At 41.6% G+C, this 10,781-nt stretch overlaps 1 protein-coding gene across 2 annotated transcripts in view; it reads left to right on the forward strand.

The window, feature by feature from the left end:
* The window catches only part of flna (filamin A, alpha (actin binding protein 280)), a 53,093-nt gene extending 43,346 nt beyond the window's left edge, over positions 1-9,747 (forward strand). The window contains exons 33-48 of one of the 2 annotated variants that reach the window (XM_040153354.1): positions 692-791; positions 902-1,042; positions 1,187-1,315; positions 1,473-1,646; positions 2,193-2,354; positions 2,473-2,676; positions 2,783-2,935; positions 3,024-3,146; positions 3,705-3,971; positions 4,121-4,258; positions 4,517-4,632; positions 5,968-6,100; positions 6,245-6,421; positions 6,537-6,755; positions 6,859-7,056; positions 7,981-9,747. In XM_040153354.1, coding sequence (XP_040009288.1) covers positions 692-791; positions 902-1,042; positions 1,187-1,315; positions 1,473-1,646; positions 2,193-2,354; positions 2,473-2,676; positions 2,783-2,935; positions 3,024-3,146; positions 3,705-3,971; positions 4,121-4,258; positions 4,517-4,632; positions 5,968-6,100; positions 6,245-6,421; positions 6,537-6,755; positions 6,859-7,056; positions 7,981-8,165 — 2,619 coding nt within the window. In that variant the 3' untranslated portion in view covers positions 8,166-9,747. The remainder of the gene's footprint in view (positions 1-691; positions 792-901; positions 1,043-1,186; positions 1,316-1,472; positions 1,647-2,192; positions 2,355-2,472; positions 2,677-2,782; positions 2,936-3,023; positions 3,147-3,704; positions 3,972-4,120; positions 4,259-4,516; positions 4,633-5,967; positions 6,101-6,244; positions 6,422-6,536; positions 6,756-6,858; positions 7,057-7,980) is intronic. The other variant, XM_040153353.1, reaches the window with a different exon arrangement.
* Positions 9,748-10,781: the final 1,034 nt, after the last annotated feature.

Consider the following 10,781-nt stretch of genomic DNA (forward strand, 5'->3'; position numbering starts at 1 on the left):
AATTTTTGTTCACCTTCCTGTATTCCCCCTTTCTCTCATCTACATCATCGTACGTGCCCCTCCCCCAATCATCCTGCATCACTGTCTGCTGCCTCTCATTGCAGGTGTTTCATCTCTGAGGGGGCTTTTTTTTCTTATTTCACTCCATCCATCTCAGAAACAGGATTCCGCAAACACATGGACAATGCAACAGAGCTGCACAATATTAAAAAGAGCACATTAAGTTGCAGTTCCAAAACATGTGCACAAAGTTTCTATTCAGCAAAATAGGAAATATTTCCCTTTTTAATTTGGTAATTAGATATTTTCCCTAAATCATTGTGCAGCCCATCTGTTCAGCAGTGCTCCATGTCTACTTGCTTAGGAGACAAAAGCAGCCATTTTGAGAATCATCAATGTGGGCAAGTCAGCTGATCCACATTTTACAAAATGGCTAACTGTGCGTCCTCATTCTCCCCCCGACCTGCCAGTGTTTTTGTCTTCATCTCATTCTCTCTCGCAGTTTGTGTCGGTGTCATCATCCTGACCATGATCACCATTGTCATCTCCATTGTCAATTATTTCATATCATGATTGTCACATCCCATTATTGGTGTTCTGATGCTTTTATCCCTCTGTCCTGCATTGGTTAAATACATTACCACAACCTCTTCACAGACAGTGTATCTGACCTCTGATATCTGTCTCCCAGGCAACAGACAGACCAATGGGAATGAATGGTCTGGATGTGGCAGGGCTGAGACCATTTGACCTGGTCATCCCATTCACCATCCAGAAGGGAGAGATCACAGGTAACATACACAAGACTGCATTACAATGACCACAGACAGATTGGACCTGTCTTACATGATGATTTCCATGTTGCAAGCATCTCACGGTATGTTTCTGTCTTCTGCTGAAGGTGAGGTCCGAATGCCATCAGGCAAGGTGGCCAAGCCTGACATCACAGACAACAAGGACGGCACTGTTACTGTCAAGTACGCTCCCACCGAGGCCGGTCTGCACGAGATGGACATCAAATATGATGGCATCCACATCCCTGGTACAGCTCACCTCTGACGTTTTTGCAGAAATACAAGAGACATTTATAAGCTCTAAGTTGCATGACAATTATGTTGGTAGAAAATCGCATCAAAAGTCTATGTTCTCTCAATCTCTCCCTCTTCTTCCTCTTTCTCATTCACAGGAAGTCCCTTACAGTTCTATGTGGACTACATGAACAGTGGCAATGTCAGTGCCTATGGCCCTGGCCTCATCCATGGGACTGTCAACAAGCCCGCTGTCTTCACTGTTAACACTAAAGATGCTGGAGAGGGTATGTAGTAGTCATACGGCAGGCATTTGTAGAATCCATGGAGATACATACATATTTCTTCTAACATTTATTCTACCATCCCTTTTATTCATTTTACACTTTACTCATAACTCACCGTAATCATGCAAAACACTATGTACATATCATGTCTTTGTAGGTGGTCTGTCTCTGGCCATCGAGGGTCCATCCAAAGCAGACATCAGCTGTCTGGACAACCAGGATGGGACATGCACTGTGTCCTACCTGCCCGTCCTGCCGGGAGACTACAGCATCCTTGTCAAATACAATGACAAGCACATCCCTGGCAGCCCCTTCTGTGCTAGGATTACTGGTAATATTATCTATTCTCAAATCATCTATTGTCTTGACTTGTCAAACAAAGGTGTAACTATTGTTATTAACTGCTGCATTTCATTGCATTGCAATATTTGCTGGAACAGCGCCCTCATTAATCTAACCAGTTGCTCCAGTGCTTTTCCTATTATGACAAGTCAAAATGTCTGCCTTGGAAAAAGTTTTTGAATCGGATTCATTTGGGAACATTGGAGTGCTCTAATGCTAGCCGGTTAAAATTCAGGTTACTAAGACTTATTCAGAAAGTAAAACGATAAACGAGCGTGCTCACCAAGCAACACCTGAGTTAAGAAAAGATGAAGTATCTTGCTTGTGTATTTACTGTCAGCATTGCAGGAGTGGGTTGTCTTTTGTGTATAGAAACTCTGGCAGTGAGGCTAAAATGATGATAATGCAGTTGACTATGCGTCAGGGGACCATCACAGAAAAAGTTTAGGAACCACTGCCCTATCTCAGCATCTCTGCTCATATTGTGTTTTTCATCCGCGTGTGCAATACTGGCCTGTCACTGCTATGTCTCCAGGTGATGACTCCATGAGGATGTCCCATCTGAAGGTGGGCTCAGCTGCAGATATCCCACTGGACATTGGAGAGCTTGACCTCAGTCAGCTGACCGCCTCCCTCACCACACCCTCGGGCCGTGAGGAGCCCTGCTTGCTGAAGATGCTGCGTAATGGACATGTCGGTGAGTGTGTGTCTGACGTAAGCAAGTAGAAAACGTCTAAAAGAAAAGTCTCAGCTGCTATCTTTTTATTCTTTGTTTTAACCCTCCCCTCATGTTTTTATGCATGTGTCTGTCCCAGGCATCTCATTTGTTCCTAAGGAGATTGGAGAGCACCTGGTGAACATCAAGAAGAATGGTCGCCATATTCCTAGCAGCCCCATTGCTGTTATGATCAACCAATCAGAGATCGGTGATGCCAGCCGTGTGCGTGTGAGTGGCCAGGGCCTGAGTGAGGCCAGGACCTTTGAGCCTGCTGAGTTCATTATCGACACTCGTGATGCAGGTACATGCTTGATAAAAAAATATTTCTACATGTGATATTTTAATATTTAATTTTAAGTCATCTAGATTTTTATATTTATTTAAACTTATTTAAACTTTCAATATAGGCTACGGTGGTCTGAGCCTGTCCATTGAAGGACCCAGTAAAGTGGACATCAACACTGAAGACCAGGAGGACGGCACCTGTAAAGTTACCTACTGCCCCACTGAACCTGGCAATTACATCATCAACATCAAGTTTGCGGACCAGCATGTGCCAGGTGCTTACCTTAAAACAGCCAGGGATTACAGAGCAGAGCAGTTTTGTTCTGAATAACTAAACTGATCATTCATTGTGTGTTTGCAAAGGGAGCGCGTTCACAGTGAAGGTAACAGGGGAGGGCAGGATGAAGGAGAGCATCACCAGGAAGAGGAGAGCAGCATCAGTCGCCAACGTAGGCAGCCAGTGCGACCTCAGCCTCAAGATCCCAGGTGATTAAAAGAAGGAACTGGCATTACATTACATCTCTCATGTTCATGGTGGAAATCAAAGTACACATTAAGAGACCTTACCTTGTTAGATGTGTAACTGTCACAGAAATGACTTTTCCACTGTTACAACAGCAACCGTGGTGTTGCTGAATTGAAGCGACTTCTTTTCTCCATTTTTCATTGTTCAATTCGTGACCTTAAAGTGAGACTGTGTGTAACCAAAAAAAAAAAAAAAAACACATTCTTCTTTCTCACAAAATGAAAAGTTTAATTCATAAGCAAACACACTATCTCCGGTCACTGCTTTCAGGTTTTATGCTGCTACAGTCATACTTGGTCTGGTATGACTATCAGCTTATGCTGGCTAACTTTAGGTAATGATAAGCAAACTTTAGTGGGATATTGCTTTGTAACTGACATTACTGAGTCAGTTCACTGTCTTCATGAATCTTTTCCACTTGTGCTACTACAGTAAACAGCTTTAGAGGTGCTGGTTGGTGGATTTTGTTACCATGTCTCACTCAATGGTTTCAATGATTCAAACATCTGTGTCTTCAGAGATCAGTATAGCGGACATGACTGCTCAGGTGACCAGCCCATCTGGCCAGGTTCACAAGGCTGACATTATGGAGGGAGAAAACAACACCTACTGCATTCGTTTTGTCCCCACCGAGACGGGTGTGCACACCGTGTGTGTTAAATACAACGGAATGCATGTGCCAGGCAGCCCGTTCCAGTTTACCGTCGGCCCCCTGGGAGAGGGCGGAGCTCATAAGGTTCGTGCTGGAGGGCCAGGATTGGAGAGAGCAGAGGCTGGAGTACCAGGTTAGTGTGTGTGTGTGTGTGTGTGTGTGTGTGTGTGTGTGTGTGTGTGTGTGTGTGTGTGTGTGTGTGTGTGTGTGTGTGTGTTTTTGTTGTGATATGTTTTTTACACAGCGCACCTGACTTTGTTTTGGCCCCTGTGTTGTGCGTAGCTGAGTTCAGTATCTGGACGAGGGAGGCTGGAGCCGGAGGTCTCAGTATTGCTGTAGAGGGGCCAAGCAAGGCTGAAATTGCCTTTGAGGATCGCAAGGATGGCTCCAGCGGAGTGTCCTATATCGTGCAGGAGCCTGGTGAGAGAAGAGACAAAGGAGATGAATGGATGATATGTGCAGCAAATGGAAATTTTCTGGCTGTATAAAGATGTTTTTTTTTTTGTTTTTTTTAATTTTCCACTCCATATATTTGTACTTTTGTCCTTTTTTGTCATAAATGTTATATTTTTTTATGAAGAAATCTAATCTATATATGTGTGCTGTGGAGGCCTGTCAGTTTTTGGATTTGTGTCACTGTTGTAGTAACTTTCTAACATGAAATCCATTCCCCTGTAGGAGACTATGAGGTGTCCATTCGTTTCAATGATGAGCACATCCCTGATAGCCCGTTCATCGTCCCCGTGGCCTCACCCTCAGACGATGCCCGTCGCCTCACTGTTGCCAGTCTTCAGGTGAGGCTCTGAGACACACACACATCCGTGTGCACACACACCAGGCCACAGTACACTGCCCACAATGCAGCAGCAGCTCGTAGTGTGACTTTATTTGCTCTGTCAGATTGAAAGAGTTAAGGTGTGAACAGAATATTATGAACCCTTGTACGATACAATCTAGTACAAGAGACCTGTAAGAAGTTCTACCTTTTAATGACAGTTTTAAAGTTCAATTTTTGTGGTTTTACACAATAAATATTTTCAGCTTATGAGGACTTTGATGGTGTGAAGTTGATAACAATGGCAGATGACACTCATATTTAACTATTTTACAAGTTAAGTGTAATAGTTTTTTTTTAAGTTAAATATATAGCAAAGTAGTGAAATATTTTAGCAAGCCAACATGATTAGACTTGTGTAAGATGGGAGTTCAGAGGCACAGGCTTAGGATCAGCAGCTGCTGCTGCATTGTTGGGCTGTGCAAGGGCTTCTGGGATACTAGAGGACTGTGTGTGTTTCTCGTGCCTCATTCTAAAGGCTGTCAACAGCCTCCCACCTCTAAAAGTGATTCGGGGCGCTAAAGGGTTAAAGAGGTCTGACATGGGCTGTTTTTCCCCTCTGTCTCTGTTGCCACTCACAAGTACATACAATACTATTGGAGTCCATTTCTGACAGAAAAAGAAGAAAATAGGTGAAAAGTTATGCAGGATAAAAATACACATACTCATGGTAAGTCAAACTACAGCTACTAAGTAAATATTATGGGATACTAAATTTGAAATGATGATTATTATCTCATAATCAAAAGTTTGGCTTTCTCATAATGTGGACTTACCATGAGCATCCTTATTTTTATCCTGAATAACATTCATCAATTGTTTTTCTGTTTTCCGTCATAAATGGGCTTCCATACATCACTGACTTTCACACATTGATATGTATCTTCACCTGCATGCAGACCCACCCTCACACAAGCACAGATGTGCTCACACATGGCCACACAAATATACTAACAGATAAACTGTCGAACTTGTACATTGGTTCATTTTCACAAAAAATATTTCAATTTTTCTTTGTGTTCTCTTCCGTTTCTGTTTAACTTACACAAGTACCTGCTTCGTCTGTCTTTTCACTGCACAGCCCTCCTCTTTAGCCTTGTTAGCGACCTCAAAGGTAAGGTAAATAGTAGCACAAGTTATCTGAATATGATACTGTGGTGATTATGCTGTTATGTAGACGGTATTGACTAACAGTTTGACGGTTGTCGGGGTAGGGGGAGGTTGGATAGTTATTTGGTTGGTGTTAAATAATGGTGATACAGTGTTGAGTGTGTTAGTATGTGTTGTCAAGCAGGAGTCGGGTTTGAAGGTGAACCATCCAGCATCATTTGCTGTCAGCCTTAATGGGGCAAAGGGTGTGATAGATGCAAAGGTCCACAGCCCATCTGGAGCTCTGGAGGAGTGTTGCGTCACTGAGATTGACCAAGGTAACCACAGTAATGGCATCCAAACTTATCTACACATCTTCTGACTGAAATGATGTCACATTTTGCGGACAATTTTGATTGTGTGGCTGGATATGAGAACGCATTTCATGTACCTTACCTTTCACCTTCTTTCTGTGTGTCTAGACAAGTACGCAGTTCGGTTCATCCCTAGAGAGAACGGTCTCTATCTAATTGATGTGAAGTTCAACGGAAGTCATATCCCTGGTAGTCCATTTAAGATCCGAGTTGGAGAGACAGGCCAGGCTGGAGACCCTGGGATGGTGTCTGCCTATGGACCAGGACTGGAGGGAGGCACCACCGGTAACACACTGTTGCTCTTGTTTTTCAGCTTAACAGTCTCCTTCCCTGTCCTACTAAAGCTTACATTTATCTCCATCATATCCTCAATCCTCCCCATTCTGTCTTTTTTGTCAAGGAACTGCTTGTGAATTTGTGGTGAACACCAGTAACGCAGGCCCTGGCGCTTTAGCTGTGACCATCGACGGGCCCTCCAAGGTGAAGATGGACTGTGTGGAGTGCCCTGAAGGATACAGGGTCACATACACCCCAATGGCCCCTGGCAACTATCTCATCTCCATCAAATATGGCGGCCCTTACCACATCGTAGGAAGCCCCTTCAAGGCCAAGATCACCGGTGAGGAAGATTTTAAAAAATGGCAAAAAAACCCAACAGAAAAAAAACAAACTTAATATAATTACTGCCAAGATTAACTTACATTCTCTTCTTCATCTTCCAGGTTCCAAGCTTGTGTCTAGCCACAGTATGCACGAAACATCTTCTGTCATGGTTGACCCCGTGACCCGTGCCATCAGCTGTTCTCAACAGGGTGCTCCCACCCAGTCAGACGCCAGCAAGGTGGTGGCCAAGGGCCTGGGCCTGACCAAGGGTTTCATTGGTCAGAAGAATAGCTTCAGTGTTGACTGCAGCAAAGCAGGTGTGTATGATTGTGACCAAAGACTATTTGTATATATCAGGGACACTTTAAGTGTATGGAATAATATTAGTGTCTCAATCCTAAGTACTCAATTGGACATTTAGAGTGTAGAATAAGATTTTTTTGAACACAAGGTGGTCTAAGGTTTGCCTTCACACTCACTCAAAATAACACCTGCATTTCAAACAGCAAAATTTTGCAGCAGAATAAATTCATGTGGTGGATTAGCAGGGCGAAATAAATCTGTGAAACTTTTCCTCAACCTTGAACCACAAATTTGTGCAATAGACCAACTTGATAGCGCTGCCCTTTGAGGGACCAGAGAGTCCAAAATGGAGGAAGCCGACGTCGCTTATTAGCTGCATTGCACCATTCACTTTTACTTAGTCTTCCGTAGTCTTAGTATAAACAGGTCCATAACAGAGGAATGGTTTGCAGAAGGTTATGAGACAGTAGTCAGTGGTTCAAATGACCTTAAAGCTAATGGGTTTGCTAACTGACAGCACATTAGCTTGGTAAGCTTTTTCCCCCTTTTCGATGAAACTCCTGAGCCAGAGAATAAAATTCCAGGGGAGAGTAAACTGCAGAGTATAGGGAAAATAGGGGCAAACTGATGTGACTGACAAGTACTAGCATGTGCTATGCTGACTAGCTTGTTGGCATTTAGCTTATTAGTTAGTTAGTTAGCATATCAAATTACTCATTGTGTGAAAATTTCTCTACAAAATATCAGTCTTGTCATTGTAAAAATTATTAGTTTCTGCGATCAAACTGTACTATTGCTTGCTAAGAATTGAGGCACAAATATAATTCAATATAACTGTACAGTATAATTGTCTCAGTGGTCTCAGTAATTTATGTCGTACACTTAGCTAATAATAATATATTGATGTAAATTCTCATCTGTTCTGTCTCCATCCACAGGTCGTAACATGCTCCTAGTTGGTGTGGACGGTCCCAAGGTCCCCTGTGAGGAGATCCTAGTGAAACATTTGGGCAACCGCCTGTACAATGTCAGCTACCAGCTCAAAGAGAAGGGAGAATACATCCTGGTGGTCAAGTGGGGAGACGAACACATCCCTGGCAGCCCCTACCACATCACTGTCTAAAATCCAGCCCTACAATCAGACACTTATACCACTGTTTAAAACAACTGAAATTCTATCTAGGATCTGACTAATCGTTGTTTACAGCTCAGAGCCCTTCTCATTTTATGAATTAAGATTTCTGGATTTTTGCTTCTTATTTTAAAACAATTTAACCAATTAGAAACAAAAAACTAACTCTCACATCAGTGATTACCCTCACTACCCAGATTTCTGTGTTTTTCCACAAGTGACTATTTTAAAACCAACAACTTCACTGTAACCCAGTTCAGAATCTCCCAAAGATGAATGCATAGACACTGAATATTCCTCTCTTTATGGTCATTCACTCAATTTCTTGTTGAATTCTTCTGTTAATCACATCATTCAATAAATTTAGGGAGGAGAAAGATGCACCTTTTTCATTACTGTAAGCTAGTCAATTGTAAGTCAATTGTGCCTTAGGCTATTTTACATTTTCCATCATGGACATTAAGTGGACATTAGCAGATTTGTCTGAACTAGTGTAAGAGGATAGGATAGCTTAGCATAGTGTAGCAGCAGTAGATTTTGGCCCAGTGGAGCCCAGGATGGAAGGTTACAGTTTACACTGGAGGAGCTACTCTTATATACAAAAATAATTGATTCACTTTTATGTTAGCTTTTATGTGAACAAAGAGTGTCAGAAGTAATGTGCCTTCCTGACCTGTGGGTTTATTTGTAAGAATGTGTAAAAGAGCTCTTTTACACACTGACACACTTTGTTTTAAGACCTTTAATTGTCCGTATAAAAGTCAGATGAGCAGCTTGTCTGTTACTAATACAGTAGTAGTCTTTGTAGTGTTGGTGCCCAGTAAATGCTCAGCACTGGCCCATTCCACTCCAGCATGTGGTATTCATGATGGTCTTTGACTAACCCAGTTTTTTTACCTGCTGCTAGAGTGATCCAGTTTTAGACACTGCTGTTCTTCAAACTGTAAAACGGATTAGAGTAGGGAAATAATTCAAAAAATTAAAGATAGGGCAACAAAAGTGAACAAAGAGGAGAAAGACACATTTCACAGTAGCTTACTCGTGGTTTGTCTCACACATGCTCTCTCAACACCACTGCTGGGAAGCAACGCTTTCTGTGTGTTTTAATGCGTGTGATACCAACATGTGCTCTGCATGTTCATTAGGTTGTAAAACTCGTCAAATACAGAAAGCCTCTGATTCAGAATAACATCAACATGACATGTGGTGTTTCTGGTGGTTCACCTTTGATTATGGAACTTTTGTCAGATAAATTAAAAGGTTTAAAAAGGGAAGTTTCTAAAGTTGTGCTGGACAGAAGGGCTAAAGATGATGATGTGGTTTGTCATGTCCTGAAAACACGATGACCAAAAACAAAAGAGAACAGATATTGCTTTATCTGCTCAGTGTTTGTATCTCACCCCTTTCAGCCACCACCCACACCCTCCCTTCATCCTTCCAGCTCGCTTTGTGCAAAATCTATATTTCAGAACAAAAAAATGGATCTTGTCCTAAATAAAAGGCTTTAAAAGTGTTTGTAAGACAGTATTTTGATACACAATAAAGTTGTCTAAGTATTTTTCTGTCAATCTAATGGCTGTGTGTTTTGTGTCTTTAAAGTTTGAGAAAAATGATGTTCTGTTCACACTGAATGAATGGATACATTAAGGTTCTACTGTCCTAAATCCTGACAGGTACCAAACAGGTGAAACATAAATATAATCAAAATTCCTTTATATGCTAACAGGGACTCAGTGTATCTGTGTTTCTCTGTACTGACTTTATAGTAAGCTTTATAAAAACTCTTAAATCGCTAGACTTTCAGTCACAATACTGTTATCTGTGAAATGAAGACTATTGCTCTCACCAGTAACTTGGATGAAGCACAGTAAGCATGGAAATGTGATGTTAGTGTACGTCCGAAGAAGTTTCCAGTGAGTGGAAAATGTGTAGGTTACTGGAGTCTGCAGCCAACGCCCTTCCTGGAAAATTTCAACTCCTTATTAGGCCTGACTCAGTTTCTACCTCCAGAGGCCGCTGCAGGAGAGGGAATCTTATGGAAAGCCACAATCATTTCATAGCATTGTTTAGGTAGAGCTTTGAACATCAGGCCTGCCTCACTTCTGGAGCCATTGTTTTTAATTACAGCCTAATTAAGACCAACTTGATGTAGCCAAGAGACTCGTGCCAAGACTAAATGCTGCTGGAACAGCCTCAGGAGGAGACTATATGTAGTATCAAATACATTTTTCAGAAGAGTAGATTTCAAATAAGTTGTCAGTGGATGGGAAATTTTATCATTATTCATTTTAGAAGTAGTAGCAGACGAGTCATACTTTATCAAGCTTTATTTGATTTGAACACGCTCACGCAAAACTTTAAAGGATAATATGAGAAAAAACAAGAATACATAACTATAAATAATATAAAATAAATAGATCAATTAAAAACGGGACAAAGGATAGGACTTGAACTGGTGTTTTGTTTGTTTGTGTGTTTGTTTCAATAAAATTAATCTTAGTCCCACGCAGCAAAAAAGTTTCACATAAATACATTCAGAAAGTAAATGTTTAATTGCTTCTGTAACAATATAACAAGATTCACAGGATTCAAAAAAGTCATTTCTAT

Source organism: Xiphias gladius, chromosome 18 (assembly GCF_016859285.1).
Source record: "Xiphias gladius isolate SHS-SW01 ecotype Sanya breed wild chromosome 18, ASM1685928v1, whole genome shotgun sequence".
In the NCBI taxonomy this organism is placed as follows: Eukaryota; Metazoa; Chordata; class Actinopteri; order Istiophoriformes; family Xiphiidae; genus Xiphias; species Xiphias gladius.